Source organism: Malus sylvestris, chromosome 2 (assembly GCF_916048215.2).
Source record: "Malus sylvestris chromosome 2, drMalSylv7.2, whole genome shotgun sequence".
Classification (NCBI taxonomy): Eukaryota; Viridiplantae; Streptophyta; class Magnoliopsida; order Rosales; family Rosaceae; genus Malus; species Malus sylvestris.
Window position 1 is genome coordinate 1,889,296 of NC_062261.1, and position 18,710 is coordinate 1,908,005.

General features: G+C 35.6%; 2 protein-coding genes, 1 long non-coding RNA gene and 2 pseudogenes across 3 annotated transcripts in view; 2 read left to right on the plus strand and 3 right to left on the minus strand.

The window, feature by feature from the left end:
* Nucleotides 1-18,710, plus strand: part of LOC126592446 (uncharacterized) — a 94,901-nt pseudogene that overhangs the window by 61,834 nt on the left and 14,357 nt on the right.
* Nucleotides 1-18,710, minus strand: part of LOC126592363 (uncharacterized) — a 212,057-nt gene that overhangs the window by 59,219 nt on the left and 134,128 nt on the right. The gene's annotated exons all lie outside the window — the stretch shown is intronic.
* On the minus strand, nt 106-664 carry LOC126592537 (uncharacterized). The gene is made up of 3 exons (XR_007612675.1): nt 570-664; nt 386-452; nt 106-211 (listed from the first exon to the last, which is right to left on the minus strand). It is a non-coding gene; the product is annotated as an uncharacterized LOC126592537 (long non-coding RNA).
* On the plus strand, nt 14,610-17,720 carry LOC126592434 (uncharacterized; annotated as a pseudogene).
* On the minus strand, nt 17,616-18,475 carry LOC126592490 (uncharacterized). Its single transcript, XM_050258179.1, has 2 exons — nt 18,238-18,475; nt 17,616-18,141 (listed from the first exon to the last, which is right to left on the minus strand). The coding sequence occupies exons 1-2, from the start codon at nt 18,334-18,336 to the stop codon at nt 17,869-17,871; spliced, it is 372 nt and encodes a 123-aa protein (XP_050114136.1). The 5' UTR covers nt 18,337-18,475; the 3' UTR covers nt 17,616-17,868.

The following is an 18,710-nucleotide window of genomic DNA, read 5'->3' on the forward strand; positions in this document are numbered from 1 at the left end:
TTAATTTACAATCGTCGAATTGAATGAATTGATAACAATCAAATCACATAAATTAATAGATAGTGTGTAAGAAGTAAATAAGATCTACACCTCCCTTCTTGTATTGATCTCTAATTTATTTTTCCACAGAGAGAGTAGTTGACAGTTTCGTGGCAGAAACGAAGAAGGTGCCGTCGAATTCTCATTCCGCTTAACGAATCGCCACTAACTTCTACAATTCCCAAATCAAAAAATTCCAGTAAGGGTATGTCGAAACACAAATCAAAATTCAATTTCTTTGTGTACAGGACACACAAAGATCGAGACTTTTTTTTACTTCTAAAATTCTACACACTTTCAAGCCCTAAATTTTCCCGGAAATAAAAGAAAGTGAAAGAAGTCGTACCTGGTTTGAGAGAGCAGACGCTATCGGCAAGTTTGGTGGAGCAGTGATGGCGGAGATCTCTGGAGATCTCTGGTGAGAAACCATTGAACAAAAAAACCCCGATTTTTAAATTTAAAGTCAACAAAAATTTGAACAAATAAAAGAGAACTCAAAAATCAAACCCCAAACAAATAAGTCGGAGAACTCAACAGGAAACCCAAAGTTTCTGCAGGATTGGCGATTTCCTGAAAACCAAGCTTTGTAGGTTTAAAATTTCTTCCCAAAGGTACCAGATCCAACATTCTCAACTTTAGCTATTTCAGCTACATAACAGAAATTTTTTTTTAATTTAACTATAATTAACTAATCTGATTTAAGATTAATAAAAAAACTTGAAAATTTCAGCTTTAAAATCACATCTCAGGTTGCAAATAGAATAAAAAGCGTAGAATTTTAAAACTGCTCATCTTAAATATAGAGGCCTTCGCAGGCTCCAAAGAAACGTCAGAAACCCGAAAAACCGATCTCCTGAAACCAAAAACAAAACCAAATTAATCACCATCACCTAGAATTCGAAGCCACAAACAAAATCCCCAAAATCACAACCAAAAAATTTAAACAAAAAACCCATTTATAAATCCAAATTAACACTCCCAAGCATATAACATTCAAAGCAAAGAATTACCTACACCAAATCGGCAGCATGAAACGCGATCCTTTATGGGCTCCAAATTTTTTGCAAATCGAGACCAAATTGACGTTGTCGTTTGCAGCCCCCGACAAAACCATCTAAACAAATTTTATTGACTTAACCGTTTTCTGCAAAAAGCCGAGACACAGAGAGAACTTGAGATCGGGAGCGAGGCAATGAGAGGTGTTTGGGAAGGAAATCTCGCTGGTGGGCGTTCCTGGCTCAAGCACACAACTCCCCGAGGAGTTGGCACTTTGGTTGGTTGTCGGGCTCCTACTTGTCGGAATGCTGCAAGAGGATGACACAGTTAGTTCTGAAATGTGCCTTTGTGGGGCCTTAGGTGTAGGCATTGAGGTTCACAATCAAAACTAACTGAGTGCGAAGGCGTGTCATTGCCATCTCAGTATGGCAGATGTAGAACAAGTGTGTTTAAGTCGATTACTTGCGCCCCAAGTTATTTTGACTTCTTGTTATCAAAGGATTGTCGTAGATGGGTTAAGTCTACATTAAGTTCTTTTCTATGCCTTAAGATCAAGGACTTTTATTTATCTTGTATGCTTAGAGGGTGGATGTCCAGATCCGATTAAGTCAGCAGTTTAGTTCACTTTTTATCCTCTTATGACAATAAAACCACTAAGGGAACCAGATCTGAAAACTGATGGAGCTTTGAATCATTAAGAGATTGGAAATGACTTGAATATATGTTGGGGAATACATTATAACACCAAATCTATTAATTGAAAGACGATACAAAGAGAGTCGGGTAAGATTTCACCTTGTCGGGCAAGGTTTAAATGTCTTGCAGTCTCTTCTCTTTGTAGTTACAGGAGGTTGAGTACTAAAGCAGGATGAATGGTGCGCAAGTTTACACAATCGATACTACAACATTTAAAAAATGTAGCAAAGCTTTTACACTAGACAAAAGATGTCTTTCTAAGGGGAGTCTGAGGCTAATACATAATCTGGACAAAACACAACTTTCTGGGTATTTGCTTGACTAAGAGGCAAGTTGTATATTTGTTTGATTGGTTGAGTGTCTTTGTCTTTGGGCCATCTTCCTCTTTTTATAGGCGAATTAACCCGACTATGTTGTTTTTGCTCTTGCCCAAAAGTAACTGAATGATAGTGAGTCATCAGCCTTTTTACATGTTCTGTCATTCAAAAAGTGCTTTTGGGCTGAGAGTAGGTGGATTTCCATCGGTTGTCACTTCTCTTGTAAGCACCTAGCCTTTGCATTTATGTGGGGCCGTCATATTGTCTCAAGATGGATGATCTGGGCTTGACTCTGGGCCTCGGCAAAACCTTCTTTATTGAGCTCTTTTGGGCTTTCTTCCCTTCAAGTCCAAAGTTAAATATTAACCCAAACAAGAGGTTTGAGAGAAACAAAAGCGTTTGTGAGACAGAGACGAAAATGGAAAGAAGAGTCCAAAAGAAAACCTAGAAGGAAACCTATAATTAATGGGATTATCTATGGGTAGATTTAGCCTTACAATAGTAGGATGTTACAATAATGATAATGTATCTATTGTATGGTGAAGTGTTATTGGCACTCCAAAAATCTCATTATATACTCCTTACAAGTGTATTTTTTTTTCCTAATATAAAAAGTTTGGAGTGTAGAATGAAATTTTTGAAATGCTAATAACAATTTCCGTTGTATATTAAATATGTATTATTGTGCCACTTAAATTGCGAGTTCTTAACGAGTATTTATCAAATATAGCCAAATATTAGCCCCTAATTTCAAAAATGTCATTTTTTATAAAAACTTTCAAATGTATCCAAAATATCACTTAAATAGACATAAATACCCTTAAGCTTTTAAACCTAATAAATTAAAAAATCAAAAAATCAAAACCCTATTAGATTAAGAATTCTCACGGCAAAACCTAAAAAATGGTGGAAATCTAGTGAAGGCATCGACGGTTGGTGGAGACTTGTGCACTCCTAAACGAATGTGAGTATAGATGGTTAATTTCTTACATTTTTCCTTGTCTACGTTTTCTCTTTGCTTTGGTAGTTTTTTCCTTCGTATTTAATTTTCTGCTGCAACTTGAAGAAACAAAAACATGAGGTTTTATGATGATTGTAACACGGTTTATACTCCATTATATATTTATTTTGAGATTAACATCTGAATAGTCATGAGGTTTGTACATTTCATGGTTTGCAATACTCGCCTTGAGAGATTTATCGAGTTTTCCTACAAGGGCCAATAACAAGGTTGTTTTCCCGTAGCCATGGGTACCAAGAAAATCATGTACTGCATTTAGAAAATTTAGGGTTTACTTTATGATTTTTTTTTTTTTTGGTGTTTTTTTTTCTTTTAGTCTGCAATTGTCGATTAACTGTACTAATAATTTGGCCAATATTAAATTAATTTTTTCAATATATATGTCACTTTCTTCTTTGCTTATTGTTTTGCTTATATTTTAGGAAAATGTCTAGTAATATGCAATCTGATGAACTCAGCTCTAACCGATCAGATGTTCACAAGGGTAAAAATATTGTACATGAATCAGACATGGCAGACCTGTGCAATTCAGATAGAGAGATAGTTATAGGTCAATTGTACGAGACTAAGGAGGATTTAAAAAAAATGTTGGGTATTGATGCTATAAAGAACAATTATGAATTCAAAGTGAAGAGATCAAGCAAAGAAAGGTTTGAAGTTGGTTGTGTCGGCGATGAATGCAAGTGGAAACTATGTGCCTCTAAATTACAACAATCATCATATTTCAAGGTCAGGAAATACGTTACTATGCACTCATGCTCATTAGACGTTATCAATCGCCATCATCGACAGGTAAGTAGTTCTCTTATTGGTCAATGCATAAAGTCTAAGTACGAGGGTGTATCACGAGTACATAGACCACGTGACATCATAGAAGATATGCTGAAGGACATGGGTGTGAGTATAAGTTATGTGAAGGCTTGGAGAGCTAAGGAACATGCAATGGAGTTGGTTAGGGGATCATCAGAGGAATCTTACGCGTTACTTCCATCTTATTTTGCTGTGTTAGAAGCCAAAAATCCAGGTACTATAACACATATTGAAACTGATGAGAATAATTGTTTTTTGTACTGTTTCATGTCACTTGGACCTTGTATAAGAGGTTTTCGAAGTGCTATTAGGCCAGTAATAGCAGTCGATGGGACATTTTTAAAGGGTAAATATCTTGGCACCCTATTTGTTGCCACATGCATGGACGGTAATAAACAAATATACCCTCTAGCATTCGGAGTTGGAGATTCAGAGAATGACGCATCATGGAATTGGTTTTTGACAAAATTACGGGGAGCAATTGGGGAAGTTGATGACTTGGTGTTCATTTCTGATAGACATGAAAGCATTCGGAAGGCTCTCTCAACTATTTTTCCCAATGCCCATCATGGTGCATGCATATTTCATATAAGTCAAAACATTAGGCACAATTTTAAGCATGAGAGAGCACACAAACTGTATTTTACAGCTGCTAAGGCATACAGAGTTCCCGAATTTCATCGTCTCATGACAGAAATATATAAAGTCGACTATGAGGTGGGTGATTATCTTAATTCAGCTGGATATGAAAAGTGGACTCGTGCGTACTTTGATGGAAAGCGGTACAACATCATGACAACAAATATTGCTGAATGTCTTAATGCAATCACCAAAGATGCTCGAAAACTACCTATCACATGATTTCTTGAGTATTTAAGAATGAATATTCTCCAGAAGTGGTTTTATGATCTATATTCCTGATTATCTTTACCACTGCTTGATGTATTGTTCCATCTTCCCTTGTTCACTCTGGTATATTGCCTTCTTCATCAACTTCTTCATCTATATTCCTGATTATCTTTACCACTGCTTGATGTATTGTTCCATCTTACCTGTCAACTACTAGATTTTCAAAGGAAAAGTTATTCGGTTACTATTAGCCGAAAGACTAGTATAAGAGAAAACACTATTTTTAGGTTTTGCCGTGAGAATTCATTCATTTAATAGGGTTTTGGTTTTTTTTTTTTTTTTTAAATTTTTAATGCAATGATATATTTTATTTTTAATTTATTAGATTAAAAGCTTAAGGGTATTTGTGTCTATTTAAGTGATATTTTGATACATTTGAAAGTTTTTATAAAAAATGACATTTTTGAAATTAGGGGCTAATATTTGGCTATATTTGATAAATACTCGTTCTTAACTGTCTCTCTATAAATATTTTTTAAAATTAATTTACACTACAATAGTTAAGTGTGCCATTTGGGGTTTAAACAAATCAAATGAGGTCCAATCTCACTGTTATGTAGTATTTGATTTGAACATGAGACTTAAGATATTGGCTTAAATAAAGTACTTTACACTAATATAAACGATTAGTGATACAACGTATGAGGCGATTGATATGTTTTTTTTTTTTTTTTTTACTTTTGTCGAAAGGTGATGTATAAACGAGTAAAACTCTTACAATTACCAAAATTTTGAATTAATTACCGGACATGTGTATTTTTATGTGATTATTAGCCTATTTAACCGTGTAAAATACAAAGTATCATATTTCACAAGCATCCAGCTAAAGTTAGTAAAATTGAACCAAACCAATTTAATCAAATATTCTATAATTGTCAAACCAATTGCTATTTGATTCGGTTAATTCCAAAAACTCTTTTTAGTGTAAGAACCAAACAAGAACCCTCAAATTGGTTTTCTTTTCATTGATCGATTTGAGCTTTCTCGAGGTCTTTTGGCCACTCCTATGATCTTTATGATTTAACATTTTAGTTTAATTAAAGCACTTTAACAAGAACAAGCTTTTTAAGTGCCGATTAATCCCATTATTGGAGAAAAGTCTAATATGAAAATTAGACCAGAAGGAAACCTAGAATTAATCCCATTAATCTGTTACAACTAGCAGCATTAGCTTACAAATGTGATTGCGAGTTATTAATATAGGAAAATGATTTATGCACATCATTTTTCACTTCATGCATACTTCTTTTTCTTTTTTATCGATTGAATTAAATAAATAAAAGATGATCAAGCGAAACATAAAGAGATAAGGTAAAAAAAAAAGATGAAAAAGGGTGTGCATAAAAGATTAGGATTCTATTCTCTCATTTTTTTCATCATCTCCTTTCACATTCTGTATTTTGTCTTTCTCTTTTTATAAAAAATTAATATAAGAAGTTAACGTGATTTAACCGTGACAGTTCAAATAGAAAATGAGAAAAGAAAAGAAAAAAAAGAGGAAAGAAAATCCTACTTAAATTGCGAGTTCTTAACTGTCTCTTTCTTTTTACTAATTATTAGTAAGAAAATAATTTTTTTTTTCTTGGTGTTGTGACCCGTTGAACTTTACCAATATTTTTACTTGATTACACAATCAAATGATTAGTACTCGTGGTCGTATACTCATAATGGGTTTAGCGTCTAAAGGGAATCTTTGGTGACAATTTTGGTGACGACATCATGTTGCGTTCAAAGGACTGTTAGTTGTAAGCCGTTAAACTTGATGAATATTTATAGAGGGAATTGTTATTGGCACTCCAAAATTCTCATTCTACACTTTAAATTTTCTATATTTAGAAAGAAAAATACACTTGTGAGGGGTGTAGAATGAGATTTTTAAAGTGTCAATAATACCTTCCTATTTTTAATATAGTTGTGGGTTTTAGTCAACGCTGGAGGGCATTTTTAAAGACGTTTACGTTTATCCATTGGCTAAATCCAGAAGGAAACGTAAGTCGGATCAAAGTGGTATCTTCAGAGAAGTTGAAAACTAAAAACTACATACGTAATAGGAACTTCCTGGTAATTTAATTTGGACTTGTAAAATTATGTTTTTACTGCCTTACAAAGAGACTTGTCTCAATAATGCTAGTAGTATCGAATATATAGATATATGAAGCCACTTGTATCATAGTTGTTACATAAAAATCAAAATGTAAATACACATATGTATAAAAAATTAATTAATTTTGACATTTGAATAGTTAAAATACATCACGATGTTATGGACAATCAATGGTGGACACAATTACTTTCACTAAAAGAAAGTGAAATATATACCAGTAACAAATGGATTAAATACGATTTATACAACAAAATTACACTTGGATATTGAAACTTACAACAAATATGAGATACCCATATCTGAGGAGTATATCTTGCTATTCTATATTTTTTGGTCCTTTCAAGTCAAACAATACTGCTGGTGCATGCTCGATCGTCAAGAGTACTAGTACCACCTCGGCTTGACTCTACCGCAGGATCAATGGGGGTTGGAGGAATTGAATTGTTTGGGGTAGGGTGCTCAAAACTACGAGGTTTGTAATGTTTCTTGAAGTGAAGATTGCAGAAAACTACAAAGAGGAAGGCGGCGACATAGATAGAATAGGCAGCACATTTGAACCAAAAAGAAAATGGGATGGCAATGAATATGTAGAAGGCTGTGACTCCAAAGAACATGCTAAAATTATGGAAAAGACGTGGGACTAATATTATGTCAAGATAGTACACGGAGGGAATAAGTTGGCTTACCAAGATAAAAGTGAAAGAAAGTAAGACTGATAATCCAAGAAAATCAAAGGTCATAGGGAGAGAGAGCTGGCCGGGAGGAATTTGGAAGCGGATTTGCGTTATTCCAATCGTTGCTGTGAAGCAAAACCCGACAATGATCTTTGCCCAATCTAGGTTGTTGGTTGGGAATGGAACTTGCGGCACTGCGGCTTCTAGGTCTGGTTCGCCATCGGGATGATCACGATCGCCGGGACTGATTATCAGAGCATTGAGTTGTGGAATTAGCTTTGCAATAAAACGGCTCATTTTGTTATGAAGAAAAAGGGTGATTGAATGGTTGTCCAGTTTTGTTCCGCAGAAAAATGTGGTTGCTGTGTATCCCTTATATAATTTTTTTAATGAGGTATTCATCAATTTCCTCCCTGAATTTGTAACTATTGGTCAATTTCCCCCCTCAACTTTAAGTTTGGCCAATTACCCCCCTCAACTCTCATAATTAGTCAATTTCCCCCCTCAACTATAATTTTGCCAATTTCCCCCCTCAACTCTCATAATTAGTTAATTTGCACCATACTGTTAATTTTTTAATTTGATCATAAGTAAACAAGTGTGTGTAAGAAACTAAATAAGATGTATGTTAATCATTTTCCTATGTCTTTATCCTATTACAAATAGATTAAAATTTAGAATTTTACAATTTATCATAGATAATATTATTAGTCATAATAAATCAGTATGGAGTAATTTTATTTGATTTTTTACTATACAAAATTGATAACGAAAAGGATTGATGTGTACATTTTTGTATGTGAATACAATTTTCTTTATAAAAGTGAAAGCTAAGTTCAAGTAAATTGTGGAGAATCGAGCTTTAGTGCAAAAATGGCTAATCAATTCATAATTTTCGACTCCTTATTAAGAATAACACATTTTATTGAAATAGGTCTGATCCATGAGTTTAGGATTATTATTTCTTCTTCTACATGCTTTAAACCCGATTCATAACTTTTTCTTACCAATCAACCCATATCACATACTAATTGTATTATGTTTTTGTACATTTTACTCTATATTATGCAGGTGAGTTTATGTTAATTTTAGTAGTTGGAAGTTATTAGAAAGTTTGAAAGAAAAAAAAAAGAATAGATGGAAAATTAAAAAAAATTAATAGTAAAGTGCAAATTGACTAATTATGAGAGTTGATGGGGGAAATTGGCCAAATTAAAGTTGAGGGGGGAAATTGACTAATTATGAGAGTTAAGGGGGGAAATTGGCCAAAATTAAAGTTAAGGGGGAAAATTGTCTAATGATCACAAGTTCAGGGGGAATTGATGAATACCTATTTTTTAATTATTTTGCGGGCACCGAAGTCCCAAACAAATATGGCATTGCCTGGAATCTTCCCTAATCACGTGTGCAAGAAATATTTTAAACCGACGGCAAGAAATATTTTGAACCGACGGGGAATGGGACGTGTGGAAAGGGAATTGCACACAATTGGTGGAATTCAAGTGTTTACTACCACAAGAGGAATGAAAATGGGGAGGAAAATGGGGTGGGGACCCAGCTCATTGGAGTCGGATTCTCTAATAATACTTGGTATTTGGATTCCTTCATGGGAGTCCTCCACGAATCATAGTTTTATTCCAAAATTACCCTAATTTATTTTCTTTATTTTAATTCATCTTCGATTTAATTCATCTTCGATTCAATTCATTTTCGGTCCAACAAGAATCTAATTCTGTTTCCTCCCTCAATTCAATTCATTCTCAATTCAATTCATTTTCAATCCAATTCCTCTCAATCTAATTACAGATTAGTAACCGTGCTATAAGAGAGCTAAAGATGTAAAAGACTTATTGAATATTTATATAAACACTAATTTGTAATCAGATTGAAGGGAATTGAATTGAGGAGGAATCAAATTGATGAGGAATTGGATTGAGGAGGAAACATAATTATATTCCAATTGGAGTTGTTTACTAAAACTGTCCGGAATCGGAGTAGGAATGACATCGATTTATATAAATTGTTTACTAATTCACTTGAATCGGAATGAAAATTAACGTGATTACTAAAATACCCCTAGTGTAACTAATCTAATTTACATGCTAATTATTTTAGTTAAACTTTTTTATTTATTTTTTATAGTAGGGAGTATAGTTTTTCTTTAGGAAAACTTTTATTCTTTTTTTCATTTTTTATTGAGACCCTCTCTTGCCGCATCTCTATATTTCCCATTCTTTTCATTTTTATCGTGACCCTCTGTTGCCGCCAGCCCCTCTCCCTTTTTGTCCTTTATACAGTTCAATCAAATAGATAGACCTACAACATATTGTTTATTGTGTCTGCATACTAATTAATTTGTTTGGTTTTGTGATTGTCTGTATAAATTTTTATATAGTTTAATTCTCATTAGCAAAATGATTTAAAAAGTCTTCCATTTTAAATTACTAAATTTGATATGTAGAAACAAAAATTTCTATTTTTAAGGCCTTATTGGTGATTAAATTAGGTATTTTAGAAGGAAAAAAAATTTGAAAATAATAAAAGTGAGCATGGGTATTTAATATGATTGATAATGAGTTTTAAAGTTAAGGACTAAAACTAGATTTATAAAAGCATCCCGGTTACAATGAAAAAATAATATTGTTTACGTCCTTAAGTCTAAATGCCCCTTGGACCGCCTTTCATCAACGTGGAAAAAGTATGGACCACCTTTCATCTACGTCCCCGCACAAAGGTATCTAGACATAAAGATGTATATACAGGGAGGATTCTCTGTCCTCCCACTTCCCGTGCCCTCTAGTGCGCTCTTGTTTGTGTGGTCACGGTTAAGCCACGTTAACATTTTATATTATTATTTATTTTTGTCTTATTATCTCTATAAAAAAAATAATATAAAGGGTGCTTTAGATTTAGCCCCTTAGACCATCTCCAACCCTTGGGCTAAAAGCCAAATTTTTTAGCCCGGAAAATTTAGCTTTTAGCCCAGAAACATCTTTTCTGCTCCAACCCTTCTACCCTAAAATTTTAGCCCGGAATTATTAAAGAATGAAATTAGCCTAAATTTTTTTCTTAAATCAAATTTTTTTTTTTAAATAAATATGTAGATTATTGTAAATTAATTTTATGAACATTTTAATCTAAAAAAATTTAAATTCCGATAAACATTTCGCATTTAGCCTGGGGGGAAAGTTGGGGGGTATTTGGCCCAGAAATAGCATTTGGCATTTAGCCTAAAATTTTAGCATGGTTGGAGAGTGTTTGGGGTGGTAATTTGGGGGGTAATTTGGCTTTTAGCCCAGGGTTGGAGATGGTCTTACAACTGTTGAACTCTAGACATAAACCCACCTATATTAAAACATCTAAATAAAACCTAAATTTTGAATTTGATGTCATGTAAGATAAAAGATGTCCATACATTTAAATTTATTTACAACACCATGCCACCAACATTAATATGGCTATTACAGTTTTTTTTGTAGACTTTTAATTTATTGTCTTTTGTTTGTCAACAACATTTAATTAGTTTAAGTTTTTTTTGCTTTTAATTTTTTTTTTTAAAAGAAGAAGTTCTTTTCTTCTTTTATGTGAAATCGCCTAATCCAAATCTAATTAGTTCAATATATACATTCTATTGAAAAAAGTAGATACATTAACTTGTGAAAATAAAAAAAAAAGGTAAAAATAAACTAGTAGATACATTGTTTCTTGTAAAAACTAAACAATAGTTACATTATTTTCATAAAAAAAATAAACCATATGTAATTTTTTTTAAATTACACAATAGGTACACAATTTTCGTAAAAATTCAATAATAGGTACTTTATTTTTGGAAAAAAATAAAAATAAATAACTAGTAGAAACATTGTTTCTTTTAAAAATTAAACAATGAATTTATAAGGTAAATTAGTTTGCATGTATTTTGCATATATGGGTTTGTTATTATTATGTAGGTAAATTATTTTTCATGTATTTTACATATACTGGGTATATTATTTTTCTTTTTTAAGCAATCTAACTGTCACAGCCCGTCCCGGGAAATTGTTTTTGAAAATGTGAAAAGACGGAAATACCCTTGGACGTCGAAATATAATTGGGTTGTGTGGTTATGTGGGTTAAGTTTTATTTGGACAAACTTTTCTTTTCCTAAGTTTTGGAACACTTAAGACTCAAGTGTTTTCTTTGGTCTTGGTTAGACCCACGTGGAACACACACACTCACACACACACACACACACACTAACTTTCATTCTCTCTCTCGTTGACACTATCTCTCTCTCATTCCTCTCGGATTTTTGCAGAAAATCCGTACAAACGTACGGACGAACCTCAAACCAAACCATTTCAACACAAATCGAAGTTTTGGAGGTTGGTTTTAGACTCCCAGCATGCTCAGGAACTCATCACTATCCTTGGTTGGACATATGAAAGTCGAGAACTCGGGTTATTCGAAACCCCGATTTTGGAGCACAGTAACTCCGACGTGAACGTGGAGGTTTTAAGGCGTTTTAAGGCTCAAAAAGGTAAGCTTTAGTCTTTTCTAGCACTTTAAGTCAGTTTTGGCTAAGATTGGACGTCAGGATCGTGAGAACCAAATAACCCGATTTGAGGTACTGTTCATGTGATCGTATTTGTGGACTTTTCAACGAATTTTAAAGCCATAGGAAGCTTAAGGACGTTGTCACGAAGCTCGGAGAAGCATTTTGGAAGGATTTGGACGTCGGAAAGCGTAGAACGGAGGAGTTGCAGAGGTGGCCGGACTTTCGAGAGTTCTCCGGTGAGATCCAGCGATCTTTGGGACTCAAAATTGGTATAAACTTGATCCTCATGTTATAAGCTTTGAATTGGTTTAAGTTTCGTGAAAAATGGATGAAAAATGGCCGAGATATAGTGGTTTGAAGACGACGGAATATTTCGTTAATTCTTACGGAATATTCTGACGCCGTCAGTTAGAGTTAACAGTTACCGTGGGTTTTAACGGAATATTCCTAACGGCGTCAGTCATGCTGACAGCACGTGGCCGCGCGTGGGGGCGCGTCTGGCCGTGCCTTGGCCGGCGCGTGGGAGCTCGAAAAATTATTTTAAAAATATAGGGATGATCTTTAGGTTGTGTAGGTCACAGTGGTATATTCATATACCCAATTTGAACTATATATGAGAAGTTATTACCTATTGTTGGTTATGTGCGTTAAATAACGTTTATTCGATTATTACGCCTATAGGTGAGGCCTATTCTCGGGACGAGCATAATCAATCGAGGCTCGGGGGCTACGACCCATCTACACATCAGTGAGTGGGCTTTTGTTTTCAGTATATATTTATATACTTGATATTTTCCCAGAAAATGCGTTTAAATGAATGTATGCCTTGAATTAATATGCCAAATGTTTTTATATTTTGAATATGCATTGCATGGTTGCATATATATATATATATATATATATAAATGTGGTGCTGTGGAGGCCCAGGTGAGTTCAGGTAAGTTATGTTTGATTATGTGAACTACGAATGACTTGATCCCTATTCAGGGTACGTAGGCAGTCTAACGAAACGTTAGATGCAGTCATACATTAATTGAGTCAAGGCCTTGGTTATGAATATAATGATTATAAATGCATTGATAAACATTGAGCTCATAACCTGCACCTAGGGTGATTGATTTAGCCAGAGATATGATACATGCCCGTTTATTATGTCACCCCCGCACTATATGCTCACTTTGGATCCAATTTAAATGCACAGTCTTGTCGTATAGTCCTTATATGGTTCCGACTTGTAGGTGACTAGCGATTTATCGCCCGGCTATTATGAGAGAATAAGATTGAGCATAATTATATCTCACCCAATCTTGTCGTACAAACCCTTTTTAGTGGTTCCGACGTATGTGCAGTGTATTGCCGTATAGGTCATAGAAGTGATTCCGGCTAGATTTAGTTTGAGCTATGAATTCAGCCGTACAGACTACCACAGGGGTTCCGGCTATCATGTCATATTTCTATGAATTCATTCTTACCTGAATTGCTTACTCTGTTATATCTTGGCATGGTTTATATACATATGAATATGATTATGTGAAGCATGAATTGAATAGTTATGATTTCGGATATATATGTATATGCTTATATCTTAATTCTGGGAAAATTATACATGTTTTACAGCGAGGGGTTAGATATGTTGATAAGTGAAATGGTTTTGTAAAACATTTGTTTTGCCCACTCACGTTTTCTGTTTTGCGCCCTTCCAGGTTTTAAGTAAGTTGTTGTTGGTGGCTCGAGGGCGTCGGCAGTTCTGACTTATCTATATATCTAGTAGGACAATCCTGGTACTGTATAATTAGTACTCGTCCTACTGGACTGCACTTAGACTTTATGCTCTAATTAGGAGTGTTTACTGTTGTAACTAACTCCTATTACTCCCTGTTTAGTAGTGCACTCTAGTATTTCAGTTATTTATTTATTTATTCATGTATTGATATCTTTATTACTTCCGCACTGTGCACATGACTACGTCACTCTCACGTGACGGCCAGCATGCCTTGATCTCAGTCGGGGTGTGTCACTAACATTTTAAAATTTTAATAGTATTATCATTTGTATCATATCTTTAATAGAGATGAAATCCACATGACGCACATATCTGTATTAAAAAAACAATATAATGAGAAAAAAGATAAAAGATATAAAAAATGTCTCTTTGTTTTCTTCACAATCAATATTCAAAATATTGAAAAAATATAACAAACTAGTAGAATCTTCTCAGTATCTCTGGTATCCTCTTTTGTCTTCTTGGTGTTTTATTTTTGTTTCCCGTTTTATGTCGGGTTTTGAAGTGAAAAAGGTACAAGTATATTGCAGGAAGGCCTTCTACTTACTTATTCATTCTACCCGCAGACAGAGCTCGGGAGAGCCAACATTTGAATTTAAGGGCCGAATTAGTGTGGGCTGGGATAAGTTGTCCATTGGGCTTTCGGGTGAAAGTAAATAGAAGGGCTTTCTTCTGTCTAGGGTTTTAGTTGTAGCAGAACCTATAAGATGGAGCACAATATCCCCAGTAATTCATCAACCTTCAATTCGCAGACCCCAATCCGGAGGCTGGAGCTTCCATGCAGAAAGATTACTATTACCATCCTCCTCTTGGTGATCGCCCTGTCCCATATGTCCTTCTGGATTCAGGGTCTGCATATGGACAGGTGTCCTTCTGGATTCAGGGTCTGCATATGGACAGGGTGATTACCAAGGTGATGACGGTAATATTTAATTCATATGCCCTTCTGATTTAAGGCCTTCTGATTTAAGGCCTGCATATGGACAGGGTGATTACCAAGGGGATGACGGTAATATTTAATTCATGATGTTGGCAAACTCGTCGGAAAATCGACCCCGGCGCTGGCAAACTCACTGGGGACAGAGCTCTGAAGTGGCCGCCGTACCACTCCTCTCGGTGAAATTTCGCGAAGAAGATAAGAAACACGAAAATTACGCTAAATTTCGGTACTTTTTGCTGTTTAACTTTGTTTTTGTGTTCTTGGGTTTCAGGGTTTTGTTGCTGGTGACAGGGTTCGAAAGCCGGGTATCAATCAAACTCTCAATTCTATTTAATTTCAGTTTCGATTTCAATGCCTCTTTTGAAATTTATTTCATGATGTTCGAATTTGGATCTCAAATATCGCCTTTGTGCTCGGATTTATGATGCAAATCTTAAATTTTGCAACTCGTCTAAATTTGGAGTGTGAGATTAGATCTCGGATATATGATGCAAATCTTTCATCTCAGGTAGTTTCTCTAACAATTAATAATAAACTCTTACCTTCTAGTCTTAATCAGATAGCTTATATGATGATTAAACCTTACAAAACAACAACAACAACAACAAAGCCTTTTCCCACTAAGTGTTGATTCCCCAAATTAATCCAAGTTTTAATCACATATCTAAATCAGTTTTTCGCGTTCTTCTTTTCTTCCGGAAGGAAATTATATTTTCATAATTTGTTAGGCAATTGATACAAAAGTTTTTGTTTATTGTTAATTTTGTTTTTGATTGATTCATAATAGGGTTACAGATTAGATTGTTAATTTCATTTTTTGCTCGTGTGTCGACTGATGTAGAGAGAGAGATAGTAGTGTTGCAGCAGCAAAATGAGAATGGGACAAGATATGTTGGTGGAAATCCTATCAAATTGCCTCCCAAAACTCTCTAAATGGTGATATGCTCTCTTCACCAATCCGAGTTTTGAATTGAAGCACCTCTCCAACTCCGCCAACAACCACCTCACCACTCGCAACCTCCTTTTCAAGTGATAGTAGTGCAGCGGCAGCATGAGGAGGAGGAAACTGAACAAGTATTCTTGTTGCTTAAGTTATGCAAGGACGTTGCTTACGTTATGCAAAGACGATGATAATATCGGTGATGAGGAAAGCAGTAGCTGCTCTCTTGTTGGTGTCCAGGACATCATTTTTCCTCACTCTTTTATTCAAAAGGTCCAGAAAGGCCATCATTTATTTCGATACAAGTTGCTAGGTATTTCATGGTATGCCGAACCATCTGAGCTCCAACGATTACCCCTGGGGCGTGACCTTGATTTGAAGCATATTGTGCGGAATGAATCAGTTGCCCTGTTTGCTCTTTTCTTTGAGAATCATCAGAATTATAGATATCCTAAACCTGACTTATATGAAATGTGGGTGACGGATGACGACTCTAACGGTGCTTGGACAAAACAGTTAACTATTGATGAGCGCACAGAGTGCCCTCCCGAGATGTTCCCACAAACATATCACATATTTTCTTCTAGGCCTGTGGCATTGTGGAGTGATGAGTTTCTTATGGTTCACAGTGATGAACGCTCAGTTTGCTTTAATCTTTGTACTACAAAGCTTACGTATATTCCCATTGAAACATTAGGTGAGTTTGTTGGTTATGTGAATGGCAGAGTTTCTGTCATGGGACGCAACCACAAGCCTGAGAGCATGGAGAATAATTGCTCAGACAAAGATGAAAATGCGATGGTGGTGGTAGACGGGAAGAGGGAAAGCTGCAGGAGGCAGTACACATATTCCGTTTCGGCCATTCAACCGGCTGATGTTTCCCATAGAATCAAGAAGGTGATGGAGGGCCTCCGGGCAGAGTTTGGTGCATGTCCCTGTAAACAGTAAGTTGCTGTTTACATTAACTTTTGAGCTGTTTTTTATTTTTTTTGTTTTCACGAAAGCTTCCTTTTTAATTTCTTCCTGTTGTTTACGGGAATGTTCATATGTAATCTGTCTGTCTGCAACATTTGATGGGTGCAGGTTCTATGCCATATTAAGCCTCCTCTACGGGAATTCGATGGAAGAAGAAGAGGAAAAAAAGCTCGAGAACTGGTTAATGCTCTGGATGGATGAGGGCATTACTAGCTTAACCCTGCGCTATTGATGTTTTACCAGACTGATCTCTCCATCAACACTGCTTATTTGAAAATTCTATTTCAAAATGTCAGAAACAAGTTTTTCTTGCAAATCAACCAGACCATGTTTACACGTAGTGTCGCTAACGTTGGCAAGGAAACTTTTGATTATAAATGTTTTTGGCAGCTGTTGTTTTACCCAACTCGCTCATCCCCCAAATTACAATCATGACAACGTCATTTGATCCACCACTTAGAAAGATGACTGATAAAATCATCGTGGAGGATTTTCGAGGTATTTGAGTAGTCGACTGCTTTTGAAACTTGGTCTCACGGACGGCCACAGTGAGGTAGCAGCTGTGGAGTACTCCTGACGACGTTGTTCCTGGAACTAAGGTACTTTCTGATACTTGATGCTTGCTCAATGCTCAGCTAAATCAGTTAGAGATTTCTTTGATTGATCACTTTTTGGATTTTGAATATGTTCAGTTTAGTATTCAAACGAGTTCATCGACTGCAAAGGTAGTGGAAAAGATAATTCAAACCTTATGCCAAATATGTCATGGCAAGTCGAGATTAATGAAAAGCTTTCGTTGATTTTCTAACCTTAAAAGTGAATTCCTGAAATACGTGGTGGAAGCAGGGCAAGTATTTGTGCGAATTCTGAGTAGTATTTGTCAAGTATTTTGATGAATGTCTTATATTGATTGTTGTAATGTTGAAATGTTTCTAGATGCAATATATCTTCAAAATTCAAAGCAACTAATTGAAAACAATCATAGGAGCCTGAAAGAATCCATCATTTCTTAGTCATGCGGAGGATATTTTTATCTTAACATGAACAGCCCTACAATCTATTCAACTCTCATAGTCTCACTATCTCCAAATGGTAAAGGCCAAGAGACTCAGGTGTCCGGCTGAATGTTACCTGAACAAGTAGATGATGAATAACCAAGAGACAAAGAGAGGCGCGTAAGAGGATCTTCGTCCATTGGGTCGGATATCTGATCTCCTCTCACTGACTGCTGGACCCTGTGGCTTCCAATGATCAAGAGACCGAGAAAGGCGCGTAAGAAAATCTTCCTCCATTGGGTCGGCTATCTGATCTCCTCTGTCATTGACTGCCGAACCCTGTGGCTGGAGCCTGGAAGAGTACTGAGAGATTCTAAGAACGGGTTTGAGGCTGAATATGATGGCCTGCAGGAAAAGTATTAGAAGACAAGGAAAAATGTGAATGCGCAAGGCTGAGAGGACCATGATCATGCACTGCTATAGTACTACCGATGTACTTACTGAGATCATAATCATTAGATGGCTCAGAATTATCACATGACTCCTCATAGAACCGAGCTGGATGTTGGTCAAAAACATAACTAGCTTGGTCCAAATCATGCGTATTTTCCTTCATAGGTTTGTTCCACACTAGATTAACCATTGTTCTCATTGATGGTGCTGAAAGTTGAACTTCAACTTTATCCCCACTTTGCAATTTGAGCTTATCGTTCGATAGTTGTCCTTGCCAAAGTAGTCCTCGCCAAAGTCTAGGCGTATCCAAATATTCGCTGCTTAAGTAAGCCTGCAACTTTCTACGCTTGGTATTATTTATAACAGTAATGCCAAGTTCACCTCTAATTACAGGTTTTATCAAGAAGCACAGAGTCAGCCCTTCAAAAGTACGACCATCATTCGGGGGAATATCAAAACTGACTGTATTGCTATGGTTAACAAACTCAAACCAATCAGGAACAAAATTCCCAGAGAGTGAA

Coding starts and splice junctions, on each gene's coding strand:
- LOC126592490 (XM_050258179.1), bottom strand. CDS start 18,336: ATGATTTGGACCAAGCTAGTTATGTTTTTGACCAACATCCAGCTCGGT. Junction 18,142..18,237: donor ATCTAATGATTATGATCTCA/GTAAGTACATCG, acceptor CTTTTCCTGCAG/GCCATCATATTCAGCCTCAA.